Below are 17,991 nucleotides of genomic sequence, written 5' to 3' on the forward strand. Positions count from 1 at the left end.
TTTATTTTTCGTAACACTTGGCAATAAAAAAATTTGAAATAGAATGTCGTTCGGAGATTGAAACAATTTTATCAATATAAAATTATATTTCTCGGGCGAATTTTACAAATAATTAATAGATTTTATTGGCTTATTAGGCAAAGAAAATAAATGGAAATATTAAATACTATTATCTTCGGTTGGTAGGCTTTTAACATCATTTATCGGAATTGCAAATTTGATATCCGCAAACCAATCGAGTCTTTGCCAATCTCACTCACTTCACACACGGCACACAGTTTGCCCTTGTATTGTGGATCATAGTAGGCACCGCAGAAGGGACAGCTTGTATCGGGTTTACCACGATACAATGGCTTATAGCTAATGCCACAAATATTAAATGGATTGAATTCTTCGTATTGCAGTTGATGTTCATCGACGGGATTAACTTCACAGGCTTGTAGAATTTTGCGCACCTGTTGTGCCACCTCAGGACGTGGTCCCAATTCCAATAGACGGCGTGCAAACGATGCTGCTGTTTTGTAGTTCTTCAGTTTGAAGAACATGTTAAGAGCTGTACGCAAGGTAAGAATTTGATGTACAGGCTGCAATTTGCAGTGAGTAAAGTATGCAGCCATTTCACACAGACGTTTTTGTTCCTCCAATGTGGACTTGGGCAAGCCTTTGCGGGCAGTTTCCATTTTCAGACCGAGAATGTATTCCGTGCAGATTTTCAACAGTTGTTGGGCTTCAGCTATATCTTGTTTGGTATCGACCACCAATAGGGGAATGCTTATTAAAATTGAATGGAATTTCTCCACAGCTTCAGAGAATTTGCCACCCGTTGTTAATTGATAGCCAGCCTGTAAACGTTGCACCAAATCGTTCAATTTAATACCCAATGCGGGACGTTGTTGTTTCACATTGTTTTCATTGGTATTGCGTAGTGGGTAAGCACACAGTGATGCCAAATTGGGCATGCCAGTAAAGCTCGTTGAGGCACAGGCATAATTCTGCATAAACAATGCCTTAAATGGTTGGAAATTTACAATACCCAATTGTTCGTTTAACAAACGGAAAGCAGATTCAAAGGAGCCGGACTTAATGTGATCCAGAACCAAGGGTGAATTATTGGCCCAGTGCTGTGGTGCAGATAGACCCCTATTTGGAGCAGCATAGTAGCCGCTATCCAATGCAGATGCCTTAATTTTCGATGCAAGCTCTTCGGGAACCACCAAATCATCATCGCCAACATCCCAACCAGCTCCTTCATCAGCAACGCCCTCCAGACCCTCATCACCAATGGCATCATGCATTTCATCATCGCCATCTTCATCAAGACCCAAATCAGCATCAGCTCCCCAGCCATCGCCGGCACCCACATCAAGGGCAGCATCAGCATTTACGTTCAAAGCTTGTCTAGCTGTAGCACTTGTATTTGCACGTGTCAACATGGCGCCCTCAAAGAAGCCCTTCGAAACACTTAACAATGGCCAATTGGTTTCCACTTGTTGAATTGGTACAGGTGGTCTTAGCAAAGTAGCATTTGGATTCACTTCAGGCAAAGGATTTCCCTCCTGGGCAATGGCTTCAGCCAAATTGTTGGCTTGTTCATCAAAACCGTGGGTGGCTGCAGTCAAATACGCCAAGGACATTTGGCCGCAATTCTTCAGGATGTTCACACGTTCCTTGACATCACCCAACACCAAAGCTCCCTGGTATTGGGCCGAAACATCCTTGCGAATTTCAGCGATCTTATTCATTTTCTTAAGCTTCTCCAAGTTGCCGGTAATCAGATAAAGGAAACTAAGCTTGTCGAAATTCTTGGTACGTTGATAGCACATTTCCACAATTTGATGGTTACCTTGCAAGAGGGCGGCTTGACCCAGACGCTCCCAACAATCCTTATCATCCAGAGCCTTGGCAGCCTCCAAAGCAATTTCAATATTGCCACATTCCAAGGCCAAGCCAAATCTTGTCTTTTCATCTTTGACAAAATGCAATGCAACCTCTGGATAACCTTTCTGCTGCAAATAGGCAATAATACTTTGACCTACCAAACGGGCATTGCGTACCATATGCAAAACTTCGTCGTATTTACGATTGATAAGAGCCAATTTGAATTTGTATTCGGTAGGATCTATATGAAGTACGCGAGTCCGGCATTCACGATCCAAACAGAAGACCTGGTTACCCTTGACACGTGTCAAGTAAATGGGCAAATCTAATGTTCTAATAATACCGTGATCTCCATTTGTAATGGCATACTTGATATGGTTACTGGTGGTATAAATGAAGACACCTGAATCATCCCAGGCTCCCGATTTAACACGGCAATTTTCTTGTATGGTACAGAGGTACTGCAAACGTCTATCGCAAATGGTGACTGAATGCTTGCACAACAAAGCCACCAAAGACATGTCCGGAGACCAGACTACATAACGACACTTGGGTAGCTTAATGCAACCCACAGACACGAGACGTTGCACTTCGTACAAGGTAACATATTCAGGATCACGAATAAGCAGCATACCAGTACCGGCATAGAATATCTCTTCGCAGAATGTGGGGATCTTTTTGGTAACTTCATTCTTGAAGTTCTTGATGACAAGCTGCTGATTGCGATCGAGTACAGCAAATCTGTTACGGGCTACCCAAATCGCTGTTATGCCCGATGAACGTTTGCTATCATTTTCACTTTGAGATTCTGCATCCTTGGGGATTTGACACAGATCATATGTGCTGTTCTCCAAATTGTTGGTACGTGTACACAATAGAACTGCATTCAATGCTGGATTGTAGGACATGCTATGAACCGGTGATTTGCCACCACCTCGCAATTGCATAACCACTGTGTCCTTGGTAGTGGTAAAATCAAGTTTGCGCAAGAAACGATCCTTCACGTAGTACAAGATATTGCCATGTACAGCATAAGCGGGGCGCTCACGTTCCAATTTGAAAACAACCATGCCTGGAATTGAAAGATGGAGTAAATAGAAATGTTATATACTAGAAATGTTCTTCATACCTCCATCGTGGCCGGCGGCAAAAAGATTGAGTGTGGGATGGGCAGTAAGAATCCAGAAACGTTCTCCATCTCTTCTAAATGTATACAAACACTGGCGTTTGGTCATATCCCAAACACGAATGCTGCGATCTTCACCATTCGAAATGATGAGGTCTTGACGTGGATGGAACAGGACACATGACACATTGTTGTAATGGCCACGGCATGTGTCCACTTCCCAAGCTTTGTATTCATTCATGCGCCACAACTTCACCAAGCGATCATCGGCACCGGATACTATAAGTGGCAATGTGGGATGGAAACTAGCCCAATTTACACCACGATCATGACCCTCCAGAACATGTTTAACCACAGCATCGGCTTGGCCAAAAAGATCTGTTGCTCCTGGATGACCCTTTAGGTGTTCATCCAATCCTCCCGGTCCTGGAGCCACATTCTTCTTCCTCAAACCCGAAATATCCCAGACACGCACGGTCTGATCCAAAGAAGCCGAAACAATTTGATCTTCTGTTGGGTGGAACTGGGCGCACATCACATAATGATTGTGTCCGGTCAATACACAAATACAATTACGCGATTGCCAATTCCAAATGCGAATAGTTTGATCATCGGATGCACTCAAAATCCAGGGATATTCATGATGGAATGCCACTGTTCGTACATAATCCAAATGAGCCAGTAGCGTAAAAATGCAACGTCGCTGCTTGTAGTTCCATACTTTAATCTTGTAATCATCGCCACCGGAAACGAACAGTGGCATTTGTTGGTGAAAAGCCACACTACGCACTGGGCCATCGTGCTCATCGAACTTTTCCAACAAGGTGTGCATACGATAATCCCATAACTGGATTACACCACTATGCAAACTTGCCAAGATCCATGGTCTTTTGGGATGGAAAGACAAGCCTTTGACTCGTGCCGATTTCGATTCGAAGTTTGTCAACATTTTTTGTGTGTGTTTGTGCAAATCTTTCTTTTGTTCTTAATGTAGATATGTGGTTTGAAGTTTATAAAGTCCACAATTGAATTTAAAACATTTACTTTCTTATATTTTTTTAGTTAATTCTCTTTTCACATTAAACTAATCGGCCACACAAATTCTTTACACGTCATTTACTTTTTGATAATGTTAGCGTTGCCACATTGCAAGTGATGTGATATTGACAAAAGCAGAGGTATTAGGTAGTCGCATTAGCACTCGTAGCGGTGACAAGATATGTCAACAAAAACGTTAAAATATAAAAATAAAAAATATAAAAAAAAATAAAAATTATAAATGAAATATTATGTGTAAATGTAAAAATTCTATTCCGAAATGGTCAAAATTATGTCAATTTATTAAAACAATTTTATTTCTGCAAGTTAGATGTAGTAATGTCAATTTTTTATACAATTCACTTATAGGTGCAAGTTGAAGTACTTCATTATATGCATTGAACCATGGCAGAAAAATACAGGTAGATGAATCAACTCTTGGGAGGATCGAAATGCCAAAAACTTTTAAATGTTTTTTTAAATATAAGTAGATTTTTATATGTCTTCTTATACGACGTCATTCGGAGGTTCTTATAATTCATGTTTTTCGACAAGTTTTACAAATTTAAATAATTTTTCATTCAATATTTTCAATTCCAAAATTGGTTTGACAGTTCATTGTCTCAGCAGCTGTGTCAATGCGTCTACCTATATTCTTCTACCATGCATTGGACACTGCACTAGACACTGTTTTGTTGTTGTTATCTTATTTCGACTACGGGTTTGCAAATTGCAAAGAAAAAAGTGATACTATTTGGGACCCTATACTGTGTTGTTTTCACTACAAAAAGAAAAAAAATATGTCGTCCTAATTAGGATAATAACATCTTTTCTGGTAAATTCTCACGAAAATGTTTTTGTTCGCTTGTAAACAATATAATGAGATGTCACTGGAATAATTTTAATAGCTATCGGACGAGTGGCTTAGAAATGACAGCAGTCTGAAGTTGGTTGCAGTTTTTTCACTCATCCTGTATTTAATTCTGCTGTCCCTCCTATATAAGTGACTTCTATTATTTCTCTTTTTACGCAAATTTTTTTCATACCTTCTTACAAGAAAGAATATAATTTCATGCTTTTGAAATCTGTCCAACTATGCACGAATCATTTATCCAAGTTTTTAATTATTTTTGGCCGTCCTAGCCGATTTCTAAAAAGTTTGTCCAATGTAAACAAAAACAGTTTTAACTTCTTCCGACTGTTATTTTTCATGGAGTTTCAAAAGTTATGCCATGAATTCAATAGAAATTCCCACAGGTAGTGTGGAATTTATCTAACTTATCATACAAAAGCCCAAGATCTCGAAACATGTGTTATCATGTTCCATAAAAATACTTAATCTAGTTGATTACACTCACAATTATGTTATGAGTCACCACATCAAAATTCAATAACATATTCAAGAGTTTTATCGCTTGCAAATTTCCAATATCTACAATAAACCGTTTTAACATGAAGCAAGTCTAGGGGAACAAGTTAAAAGGATTTGTGCCATGACCCTAGCGAATATGTAAGAACTTATGTTACATATAATAAACAAGATCAGCTGTTAATTTCCAAGAAAACTGTAGATTTTTTTCTTTTTTTGATTTTAAAAATTTATATTTATTAATTACAAAATTTTTAAACTAATAAAGTGTTGAAAGAATAGAAAGTAAAGAATTTTTTGTTGAGAGATTTGTCATCGTTAGATTGCGCAAACAAAACAAAAACACCATAAATATTAAATATAAATAAGTAAAGGAAATACTAAAGAAAAAAATGTTACATCAATATAAAAAATACATTTTCAATATATATGTTTTATCAAAAAAAAAAAAAAAAAGAAAAAGACAAAATGTAATGCATATTCTTTAATATCCTTTAATTAACATATACACTTATTTTTAGCGTTGCCTTCTTCCTTTGCCGGCAACTTATATATAGCTAAGTCACAATCGTTTGTTATTCTCCTTTCACATATTTCATTTCTGGGCGATAAAGAAGAAAGTCTTGACATCTTAGATGTTTCCTTTTCATTCAATTAGTATTCAAGTAGAGTTTAAAACGAAGCTAAATACAATGTTGTTTATTTAATCATCTTTGGAATCGCCCTTGCCGCCAGCACCACCACTAATGGTGATTTTCTTCTGCAATTTGCTATATTCCTCGGTGAGACGATCATATTCCTTATTCAAACTTTCGGCTTGAGATTTCAGGGCTTCCTTGTCCTTCTTTTCACGATTCAATTCGGCAGTAAGCTCATGGATGCGATCTTTCAATTTTGTAATCTAATATAAAAAGACATATTAGTATTTAAAAAAAGGCTTATTTCGCTGCTCGTTATTCTATATAAACATAGATTATTCATTAAAAATCGTTATAAACAATACTGTGGGTATACTTAATAAATACAAAAACAACACAACTATTACATATACACTTAATATATGTATTTTTGTTGATTTCGTTATGAGTCGTTTTGGATTAATAAGGATAGATAGGATAGATCGTTTGTGTTGGGTCTTTTTGCTAAAATTCAAATTGCATAGTATTGTTTTGTATGCCCTCAAGTGTTGGGAGGATACCGTGCATTTCTTCAAGAGAAATCAACACAGTTATTGATTGAAATATATTTTGTTCGTTTTGCTTATGAAATGGGATGTTGTGCTAGCTTTGCTGTGAGTCCTTGTACACGTCTCCTTAAGCTGGATAGCTGTTAAAAATAATATAGAAATGTAAATATATAAAACAAAAACATAAAACAAGAGGATAGTGTTTTATTATTTGGCAAACAAAATTGTTTGTTAAAAACCAAAAACAAAAAAACGAACAAGAAACAACAATCAGAAATGCATGCAAAAATCTACCAACAATTGTTGTGGGTATACTAAAAGTAGACAGCATTTTTGGTAAAATTTGGTCAAAGCGCATTATTTTCTATACAGAGATATGTACAAGAACTCGTTTTATATTATATCAAGCGGCTGTGGCAAATTGTCATAAATAAATATAGAATAAAAATGAGCAAATCGTGTATAGTCTAATAGGTTAAACTAAAAGAACAATTTGGAATTACTTCACAAAAACATAGGTCTGTTTCTCTATGTCGAAATAAAATGAAGGCGAAAGAAACCCCCTAAATGTATGTGTTATTCATAGTTTTGATCTTCATTCAATTAAAATGACATTCCAAAATTTCGCATTCATTTCCATTCGACATAGAGCAACTGTTCTAGAATATTGATATATATATATTTTTTTTTTTTTTTTTTTGAAAAACTTGTTGGCCAATTACAATGTCTAGAGGGTTGTCAAGTTGTGTGCTTCGGCCACAAACGATACAACCTCTTTGTACAACTTCACTTTTCGAAGAGTTCATTTGAGTTAAGATGACACCGGAAATAATTTCGTGCTCTATAATTTACTTAATAGTCTTTATTTATTTTTATTTTTTGAAATTCCGTTTTATATATATTTTAAGTTTTTTATATTTTTATTGAAATCACACATTTGATTGGATTTCGTATTGTTTTGATGTGCAAAAAAATGATGTTGCCTCCTCAAAAATAAACACAAAAATGAAATTGTATTCGACATGGCCACTAACGTTACAATCGGTTGGTACAACATGCCAAATATAAAAAAATTTTGATTTTTTATACAACCGAGACACAACTTCGTGCAACCGGGCCACAAACGATACAATCTTGAATACAACCTCTCCAAGTTGTACAGCCAGTTGTATTGTGTGTGGCTTGCATCAGATTTATCATGAAAGAAAAGGACTTTTTTATAAATTTATGGGGAAAATATAACATTTCAAATACTTGTCTTACAAACTAAGCAAAAAAGGAAAAAATAAAAGTCGACCGGAGCCGTAAACAAGTAGGACAAAACATAGGGTGAATCTAGTAGATTCTCGTAAAAAATATTTATTCAATTTAACATTATATATGGATGCTAGATCAGGATAATATTAGATAATCTTCAATGTATTATAACATAGCCATGCTATCGGTTGAAAACATGTGTGGAGCTTTATCGGAACCGTTTTCACAATGGTAGCTGTACTAAGTTGTAACCTATTAAGACCATGAAAACGGGTGAAAATAGGAAAATATCAATTGTGAAAGGTTTGTATGTAAAGTAACATCATGAATGTAATTGCGAAAGGAAAACGCCATTCGAAAAGTTTTTATACCCTCCACCATAGTATGGAAATCACAACCGTATGTGGAAATCACTCTAGCTTCCGAACGAATTAAAGTAGATTGATAAAATTTTATTCAAATGTATATTATGTCCGCAGGACTTTTGGTATTGAAAATGGGCCATGTAGGTTCACGTTTTGGTATAGCCCCCATATAACGGTACCTCCCGATATTCGGTATATGGATGATTTTACCGGCAATATTCATCGGAATTGTTTCAAATTTGGTATTTGAAATTCGAATGGATACTAGGAAAAAATTGTCTATGCAGGTCCACGTCTTCGTATAGCCCCCATATAACGGGAACTCCCGATATTCGGCATTTTGATGATTTTAGCTACATTATTCATGTAATGGCTTATGATAAAAGTTACCCATGCAGGTCAATTTGGCCGTATAGACCCTAATATAACAGCTTCATTCGGTATTTTTAAGATTATAACAGAATTTTTAACGGATTTTATTGTTTTTGAGAATTGCCAAATTCGTTCCAAATGGTGGAGGGTATTCTTGTCAATTTTTTTTAATATTTTTTTTAATAATTAGATTTTGATATTTTTTCACGCCAATCGTAGGTTGTTCTGATATGCTTTTTCAACTATTTTTTTCAAATTTCATTTTTTTTCATTCAGATTTTTAAATTTCAGTGTCAATGCGGCTATCTGTATTCTTCAATCATGGCCCTGAAATGACGTAGAATATCGGGTTTTTACTTATTTCTTTAGAAGTGATAGATTTCTTTTCTAGCAAATCTGCTAAGTTTCGATTCGAGTTGAATATAAACAAAAATATTTTTAATACCTATAGCTATTAGCAATTCCCCACACTATTGTTGTTGTCGCATACCCCCATTTAAAATATTATATGGCTACGCATCTGGCGAAGGGTCTACTTAGCTAATAGTAACCAAAAAATTGCTGTAAGCTATATTGGCCCAGACAAAAATTAATATCAACATATTTTTGTGCAATCTTCCAACACACACAACACACTCACTCATTCACTCTCGCAGCCAAAATATGTACGCATTTTAAATATACACTTTTGCAAAAACACGTCATACAAAAATAGAATTTTCAAAAAACAAAACGAAATACTAATTAATGTGAGTGAAGGGGAATGGAACTCTTCACTTCCAAAAAAAAAAAACAATACAAATACATTTTGTTGTTATTGTTTGATTACAACGTACCTCTCCCAATGTAGCATCCTCGGTTGCTTCTTTAGCTTTTTCGGTACTCTTCTCGGCCATCAATGACTTGGCAGCTGCCGAAGCAGAGGCGGCCTGTTTCATTGAAGCTTCACTTTGAGCCAAGAGATTGGCCTGTGTCGAAATCAGGGTGACCAAACGACGAATAACCAGGACCAAGAAAATTGCAAATCCAGATATGTAGAAATTACGCTGAGCACGGAACAAACGCATACTATGTTGCATTTCAACATTCAAATGTACATCGCTGCTGTGGTCGTGGTGTGAATATTTACGCATTTCCCGAATGGCATCCAGCAGGAAGAGCACCAAGACTCCCATTATTAGGAAGAAATATAAGTGAGCCTGCCGGGCCAGCATGGCCAAAAATTTGGATTTGAAGAAACGGTTCCATTTATACGGACTGGCAACGGGCAAGACTAATAGCAGTACCACGGCTATTTCGGCATAAAGGAAGCCAGCAATCAAAGTCCAGACAAGACTCATGGTGGTGTGTCACCTTTCGAAGTTATTCGATTCGTCTAAGTCTTTTAGTTGTGATCTTAAAATAGATTCCCTTTCCTTGGATTTCGCTTGACTGTGTGTCTCCAAGTATAAGAAAGCTGTTGAAAACTTTTAAGAAAATGCCTTTATATTTACTATATGTTGACCGTTAATAGCTCCGAATAGGTAAAGGAATATCCAAATCGTTACTTTTAACTTTCTCAAAATTAACTTTTTTAAATGTTTCTTACGTTTTCCCTTATTTATATATTCGTCGTTTCGTTGCTTGCTGAGTAACCAACTGATGAAATATTTTGAGACACGTATTTTAAGTGCCTCACCTTTGTACCATTTCAACCGAATGAGAGTGAAAGAGAAAACTGCATATTAGACCGGTAACATCTCTTTTATTTTTGTTTTATTTCGTTTCATCTGTCAAAAGTACACTGTGTTGCCATATTGCTTCATGTCACTAATATTTTTTTTTTTTTTTTTTTTTGGACTCGATAGTTGATTTCTCCGTCAAGAAGTAGTTGGTACCCGATACCCGAAGTATTCATGTACCAGTTGCTAAGTTATCGGTTATCGATTGTTAGTTCCTTTTATTGGTATTTTCTTCTAGTGGTGTGTGCGTATTATAGTTGTATGTTGTTTTTCTTAATGAATTTGCACAATTCATTAAAGTGTTCGCTGGAGAAGGTTTTGAGAATCGCTGGTAAGTCCGAGAAAATCGTGAAAAAATTGTAATTTAACCGCTCACTGTTGTATTTAGGACATACAAAGATTTGGTGATTGTCGGTATTTGGTATATTGCAGATTTCGCATATGTTGGAATTTTCAGCCTTTATTAAATACAGGTAAGTTTTGCCATAGGTGTGTCCTGTGAAAAGTCGATTAATGAGTTTTATGTTACCAGGAGTGAGGTTAGTGCCATAAAACCAGTGACGAGTTGGCGGTTCAGGAAAAAATTGGGAGAAGTATGTGCCTTTTCTTGTGATGATATTTTTGTAATTTTCATTCCATTCTCTCCATAGGTGTTGATAAACTAATGAATAGCCATCCTTTATTGCCAGCTTACTAATATTTCTAGATGTTTACAACTCAGCAAGGCATATCTACTAGGTAGCACAGTAAACAAATATGATGTAAAATAAAGTTTAAATATACAGTTTTAGTGCCAATTTCCAAAACAAAAATACATTTTTTCGGTATTTCTGGAAGTACACCTACAAGAGTTACAGTGGAATCAACATTCCATTAATGCATTGTTTGAACATAACGGAAGACAAATAAAACTCGTCTTCCTAAGATATAGAACATATGAACTGCATTTGCATGTCGAGGAACGCCGAAAATCAGAGATTATTTATTATTTTTATAAAGTATGCCAGTCGTCATACATAAATATATTAGGTATGAAAATAAATTTTATTTGAAAAATGACAAGGAAGGAGTTATTTCGAGAGGACCTCTATTTTTTTGCCTATTAGGCTAACTGACCGATTTTATACGGACATTTATTGGGGACTTGTCTCAAACAATTTTCTATTTTAATTTGCAGTGTTTTCCCAAATTTCCTGTGCTTAAGCCGCTTCTCAGGACAGCCATATAATTTTCAAAACATCCTCATCCTTATTATCCAAAACCACAATTCTGTTTTCATTTCGCACTTACCTCATCAATTTGTTTATCTTCACCCGCTTCTTTGGCCTTCTCAACCGATTTATCTTCCATTAATGAACGGGCAGCTTGCGTTGCAGACTTTGCCTGTTTCAGCGAAGCTTCACTTTGTGCCAACAGAAAAGCTTGTTCCGAAATTAAAGTGACCAAGCGTTTTATGACAAAGACCAAGAATATAGCGAAACCCGATATGTAGAAATTACGTTGGGCACGGAATAAACGCATACTATGTTGCATTTCAACATCCAAATGTTCCGAGTCCGATTTGCTTTCGCTTGAGAATTTTTGCATTTCACGCAATGCCTCCAACAGGCACAAAATTAATAGACCAATCAGCATGGCAAAATATATTTGTGCCTGCTTGGCAAGCATTGCCAGGAATTGAGATTTGAAGAAACGATTCCATGTTGTGGCATTGAACACTGGAAGTGTTAGTAGTAGAACCACGGCCAATTCAACGAATAGAAATATATCGATTAAAGTCCAAATTAAGCCCATGACCGCTCTGTTTGTGTCTCGTTGCGTTGAAGAAATTTGTTAAACTAAAACGAATTGTACTCCACACCATATCACCTTTGCTCTTCTATGGCCGTTTATAGTAGAAACATAGACAAATGAAAATATCTTAATTTGTCTATGGTAGAAATGCAAACGTACATATGTATGTAGGTACGTGTTTGTGTCTAAATGGTTTACACATTATCTTTTGGAAGCTTGTTTGTTGTTTCATTCAAAATCGATGATTAGCTAGTATGATCAGTTAGCTGTTACTTTGGCTCATACTTTCTTTTAACTTTTTTCTCTCCAAACTGGAAAGATTCTTCTAAACAACCAAACAAATGGAGAGTATTAGTTGTTTTTATTTTACTTTCAACTCTCTTCTCTAAAATTTACTAAAAACCTTTGATAACCGTTATCTTGATACGATTGAGTCACTTTCGTTTGGAATTACCTTTATGTGACAGGTACACCGTGAGAAAGTTGTTTTAAAGAGAGCACATTGCTTTGACATAAGTGCATCGTGACGGCACAAAGAAAAAACAAGAAATGAGTATTAATTAACAAGTTCAAAAGAGTCTTCTCCGACTGTGTAATATCAAACAACCGGGCATTAAGTCTCTTTTAGCTACAGATATAAGCAAGTTTTTAGTGAAAAAATAAATATCATCTACACCATATTCCTTCGAAATTTGAATTATTTCAATTACAATTCGATATGCTTGTATTAGGAGAGTGGAGATAAGACCTTTTCTGCTTACCTTTACCTACATAATTTCATTCAATAAAACAGGTTTAAAAGGAAATTTGTATAACATTAAAAATTTAATAGATATCTGTACATTTTTCATAAAAAATTTCCTGCCAAAAGCAGGCCCTTGTTTTAATATTAAATGCATGAACTATCTTACATTTATCACAAACCACTCGTTCTATTTTTTTCAGCACCAACTCCGTTTCTTTACAACAACTGATCGATGAAACATTTATCTCGGCGCGGTTCTATTTTTGGTTTCTTCATGAAATTTGTGCCATTTTCATTGCTGCTATTTAATAAATCATCTGCTTTGCGTTTCATATTCTCATGTTCTTCTTCGGTGAGTGTTGCAAAGACAAAATTTTTGGGTTTAATACTTTTTATTGAAACAGTACCAGCTGCATCATCACCAGTGGGATTGGCCATGGCGGCACTTCCCTTAGTAAGCCCTGCTAATTTACTCAGAGTTTCTTTGTCACGTACAAGAAAAGAGCCACGCACAGTTTTCTTATTCATAGCTGCTATGCCTTTCGAGATTAGGAACGGTGTAGCCGTTGTAGAATCATTACTTTTTACAGAAGTCTTTTTTGCAGTAATAACTTGTATCTTTTTAGTTGCTAGGGAGACGTTAGCCATTGTGGTAGAGTTTGTGGCATTTAGTGTTGCATTTGTTATGGTGGCAGATAAATCTTGGGAATCTGGTTTAAGGCCATTCTCCTTAAGAAACTGTTCCCTCTCGTAGCGTATTTTACGCCATTGATGCTCATTCAATTCATCTCCGCTATCACCACCATTGTTAGCTTCGCCATTTTCATCTCTCGGTCCATCGTCCAGACTAAATCCACTTTCAGCATTCTTCCATTTAAACTGTCTCTGACGACCCACGCCATCTTTTTCTTCATCTTCAAAGAGCATATCTTGAATTTTTCTCACTTCGCGCAAGTCATCATCCAACATTTTTCGTCTAAAAATAAATAGCAAAATTTTTGAATATAAACTCAGCAATCATAACATTATATAATACGTACGCATGTATTTGTTCCAGTTCAGAACGTAATTTCTCTCTGTCGAATTCGTCTTCATCACCCAATTCTATGTCGTATTTATCCAGATTCTTTTCATCTTCATCTGCACTACCCCACTCAGATTCGGAAAGCTCTGCTTCTTTTTCCAAGAAATTTGCTGCCTTCTTGAGACAATCTTTCTTGGTCATTTGCACAACAATTTCATTTTCTTCCGAGTCATAATCCACAAATGTAGCAGGTTCATCATCTGCGGGTAATTCTTCTTGTTCCTCGTCTGCATCATCTTCTTCGTCACTGTTACCGCCTTGTGCTATTTCCTCCTCTTCTTCTTCATCGTCTGAGAATCCGAGCTTGGCTGCTTTCTTCTTTAACTTCTTGGTTAACTTTTTGGTTCTCGGTGCTTTTGTTGTTGTCTCATCGTCTTCGTCGCTTGATAAAATTTTATTGCACTTTAATTGCTGGACCTCCCCTTTGACTTCGGTCTGCTGAGTTGCGCCCACTGCCTCCTCAAATGTACCAGAACACAATTCCATTAATTCATCATCATCCAGTGGTTTGCCTTGATTTTGTGTTAGAGGTATTTGTGACATCAAAGCATTGGGCGATGGAGGTTTTTGGGTAATATCAAATGTTCCGGAACACAAACCCATTAACTCACTTTCTTCATCTGGTTTTGTGGATGCTTGTGTATCGAATATGTTTGGTTGGGTTTGTGGTGGCTGTGTTTTAAGAAAATCTCTATCATCGTTGTCAACGTCTTCTTCTTCGGAATCCTCAAATGTTTTTATAATACGTGTACGTTTGATTTTATTTTCAGGATTTGTTTCGGTTAGTTCGTCATCGTTGTCATCGTCACTATCATCATCTTCGTCTTCCGCATCATCATAAGCTTCTTCGTCTGAACTATCCACAGGATTTTCTTCATCATCCATCTGGTTTGAGAAAAAAAATTTAATATAAAATGCTTGATCAATAAAGAGTTTACATACTTCGATTTCATCTTTCACTTTTAATTTTGTATCTTCTTCGTCATCATTTTCATTTTCTTCTTGGTCTTCATTTTCTTCTTCGTCGTCTTCTTCATCTCCTTCTTCCAGGGGATTTTCTTCATCGTCGATCTGTAAACATTCGATTGTTATTAAAAAGTCAACACATGAGATTCTATACTCAAGTATTACCTCTAACTCACTAGCCTTTTTGTGGGGTTTTGATTCTGGCTCGTATTCTTCTTGATCCATTTCATCGTCTTCTTCTAAACACTTACTGTGCTCTACTTCATCTTCCTGTTTCTTATGCAATTCTTCCAGTCTTTTCTTTTTTATTATTTCTTTGAGATTCTTTTTCAGTTCAAAGTAGGCTGCACGCGGTTTTGGTTCACTTGTAGTTGGATCTTTCTCATCAGTAAGACTAACATTAACTTTTGTTATTTCAAGTTTTCCATTATCCGTTGTTAGGATATTGCAAACTTCATTGGTTTTAGATTTTCGTCCTTTGGCATTACACATTAAACGTTTCATAAGATTTTCCACTCCTGTTGGTTTTCGTTCTACCAAATCTCCAGTCTCTAAATCAATTAGCTTATTTGGATCGCCGCTTAGTGAAGGGCTATCTTTAAGATTTTTTGTGGCCAAAATCTGTTTTATATTTAAAGAATTTCTAGGTGTCTGTTGTGGTTTTGGTGGAGGCTTCTTTACAGGACTAATTTTCACTGTGTTCATATCTAGTTTCGGCAATTCAATAACTTCTGTTATAAGAACTTTTGAAGTAGATGGCATATCTTTGTTTGTATCCTTTGCCGCAACTTCTTGTTCTTGTTGTTCTTCTCCCGCTAAAATCTCTGCCATTTCCTCTTCGGTCAATTGAAGAGGCTCAGACACGTTTTCAGTTGATTGTGGTGTAAATTCAGGGTAAGTCTTGTCGAGATCTTCTTCAGTTGGCTTATCCAAAATCCCGTCATTATCTTTGAATTCTTCTTTTTCGTCATCTTCTGATTCGGATTTAAAGAATTCTGTAGCTTCCTTAGCTCTTTCCTCCATTAATTTACTGAAATATAAGAAGTAGGAGTGTTAATTTTTTTCCTTATCTGATTCATATATATAGTTCATCAAAGAAGGTTGTCGTTTATACTGACGCATATTCCTCTAATTCTTCTTGTGACATCTTTAAATTTTTAGATCGCACTGCTTCCACAATTGGACTACTATTTCGAGCTTCTGGTTTAATGATTGTCCTCCGATTTAGAAAATCTTGAAGTGTATGTTTCTTGGGTTTGTGGTAGGGTATGCTACAAAGAAAACAAACTAAATTATTTAGAACTGCACACAAAATACCACAGAACTCACCTTATACTGGCTTCTCGATGCAGCCTTTGTTGTTCACTTTGAATGGCTTGCATTTCATCCATAGCTTTCTTGGCAGAAGCCTGAAAATAGTTTACGAAATTTTAGAATCATAAACTTCGATAATTCTTATGTATTTACCCGAACAGGTTTCTTATTTTTATCCTTTGTTTTTATTGACAAATCCTCCTCATTATTGTTTTCTTCGTAGTTGTAAGCTCTGACCGATGCATCTAAATCCATTTCGCTATCATTGCCACTGTTGGCACAATTTTCTTCTTCAGAATCGCTGTCCACCAGTTGGGATATTTTCTTTTTCGACTTTTTAAGATCACTATCATCTTCCTGTTCCGACGACGTTTTCTTTTTGGATTTTTTCTTCAATTTATTCTCTCTAGATTGTTTTTGTTCTTTATTTTTCTTTTTATGTTTGATTCCATCATCTTCAGCGCCATCAGTTTCACCTGCCGAATCTGGTTCTCCTGCTCTTGATTCATTTTCTGAATCAGAATCCACCAACATTAGCCGATTTTGTTTTGCGACATCATGTTCGGTGCCCTCATTTTCGCTGTCAGAATCTATAAGTGCAGATATCTTTTTCTTCGACAAAGTAGTTGGTTCGTTCACATTGCTAAATTCTTGCTCATCAATTTTTTCCTTATTTTCCATTGGTTGCTCATCGTCACTGTCCACTATACGTTTGGTTCTGTTCGAGTTATTCGGGCTGATTTTCTTCAGAGGGCTGTTCTTTTTTACACCTGACTCGCCTTCATCTTCTGACTCGGAGAATAACAAACTCTGTGCTCCCAATATATCTTCTTCCATTGAGGTTTCTTTGACATTATCTTCCTCATCCACCTTTAATGCTTCCATGCTGGTATTATGTTCATCCATTGTTGTTTCTTATATAATTGTTTAACTAATTTAGTTATTTAATAAAATATCTTTGAATTCGTTTGTAAAGTTGTAAAAATAAATTGACGAACATAAATATTTGTTTCTAGACCACACACACACTTTTGTAATTGGGCGCGAAATAACAATACACAAACCAGGGATATGTAACTCGACTTTCAATTAATCGATTAATCGTCGTTTGATATTTGAGAGACTTATACAATGTTCTCATTGAAGCTTGAATCGAGTTGTTGGTAAATCCTATTTTCAAGTTCAACTAGAGAAATACTCTTAAAAATTGTTTTTGTCGATACAACCATGGTAGAAGAATATAGGTAGACGCGTCGACACAGCTGCTGGGACAATGAACTGTCAAACCAATTTTGGAATTGAAAATGTTGAATGAAAAACTATTATATTTGTAAAAATTGTTGAAAAACGCGAATTATAATAGCCTCCGAATGAACGTAGTATAAGAAAACATATAAAAATCTACTTATATTTGAAAAAACATTTAAATTTTTTTGACATATCAATGCTCCTAAGCGTTGATGCATCTACCTGTATTCTTTTGCCATGGATACAACGTTATCAATAGTAAAAGGTAAAGCAACAAATAACGATCGAATTTTTGTTTAAATATCGTTGCGTCAGAAAAAATGTCACCTTATCAAAAAAATGCCGGGATGAACTCATGATCAGCAAATATTTGGTCTGTTCCAAAACTGCAGGAATGTATAAGTTTTTAGAACAATAACCGACTTTCCCTTTATGAAATCAAAAACAAATGCCAAAATAGTAGATTCTATAATAACAATCTTCTTAATTCTTTGTTTAAAATTTGCTGAAAAAACTGGACAAAATCCT

The 17,991-nt window shown here is 35.8% G+C and overlaps 3 protein-coding genes and 1 long non-coding RNA gene across 7 annotated transcripts; 1 reads left to right on the forward strand and 3 right to left on the reverse strand.

Moving 5' to 3' along the window:
• Window positions 1-44: 44 nt before the first annotated feature.
• LOC101897826 (coatomer subunit alpha) lies at window positions 45-4,142 on the reverse strand. The gene is made up of 2 exons (XM_005188991.4): window positions 3,008-4,142; window positions 45-2,950 (listed from the first exon to the last, which is right to left on the reverse strand). Exons 1-2 carry the CDS (start codon window positions 3,951-3,953, stop codon window positions 201-203), a joined length of 3,696 nt encoding a protein of 1,231 aa, XP_005189048.1. The 5' UTR covers window positions 3,954-4,142; the 3' UTR covers window positions 45-200.
• Window positions 4,143-5,861: 1,719 nt separating this feature from the next.
• LOC101897986 (B-cell receptor-associated protein 31) lies at window positions 5,862-12,159 on the reverse strand. Of its 4 annotated transcripts, none has more exons than XM_059127437.1 (3): window positions 10,180-10,337; window positions 9,428-10,047; window positions 5,862-6,312 (listed from the first exon to the last, which is right to left on the reverse strand). In XM_059127437.1, exons 2-3 carry the CDS (start codon window positions 9,929-9,931, stop codon window positions 6,115-6,117), a joined length of 702 nt encoding a protein of 233 aa, XP_058983420.1. In that variant the 5' UTR covers window positions 9,932-10,047; window positions 10,180-10,337; the 3' UTR covers window positions 5,862-6,114. The 4 variants fall into 4 exon arrangements, with proteins under 4 accessions (XP_058983420.1, XP_058983421.1, XP_058983422.1 ...); XM_059127438.1 differs by having other exon boundaries at window positions 9,428-10,057; window positions 10,180-10,330; XM_059127439.1 differs by lacking the exons at window positions 9,428-10,047; window positions 10,180-10,337 and adding an exon at window positions 11,603-12,159.
• LOC131804491 (uncharacterized) lies at window positions 10,413-11,596 on the forward strand. The gene is made up of 4 exons (XR_009343152.1): window positions 10,413-10,643; window positions 10,701-10,785; window positions 10,845-10,905; window positions 10,963-11,596. It is a non-coding gene; the product is annotated as an uncharacterized LOC131804491 (long non-coding RNA).
• A 753-nt stretch (window positions 12,160-12,912) lies between the features above and the next one.
• On the reverse strand, window positions 12,913-17,258 carry LOC131804485 (claspin-like). Its single transcript, XM_059127427.1, has 7 exons — window positions 16,369-17,258; window positions 16,231-16,310; window positions 16,020-16,172; window positions 15,067-15,931; window positions 14,878-15,006; window positions 13,892-14,820; window positions 12,913-13,827 (listed from the first exon to the last, which is right to left on the reverse strand). Exons 1-7 carry the CDS (start codon window positions 17,119-17,121, stop codon window positions 13,068-13,070), a joined length of 3,669 nt encoding a protein of 1,222 aa, XP_058983410.1. The 5' UTR covers window positions 17,122-17,258; the 3' UTR covers window positions 12,913-13,067.
• Between the last annotated feature and the right edge of the window lie 733 nt (window positions 17,259-17,991).

This window comes from Musca domestica, unplaced genomic scaffold (genome assembly GCF_030504385.1).
Source record: "Musca domestica strain aabys unplaced genomic scaffold, Musca_domestica.polishedcontigs.V.1.1 45, whole genome shotgun sequence".
NCBI lineage: Eukaryota > Metazoa > Arthropoda > Insecta > Diptera > Muscidae > Musca > Musca domestica.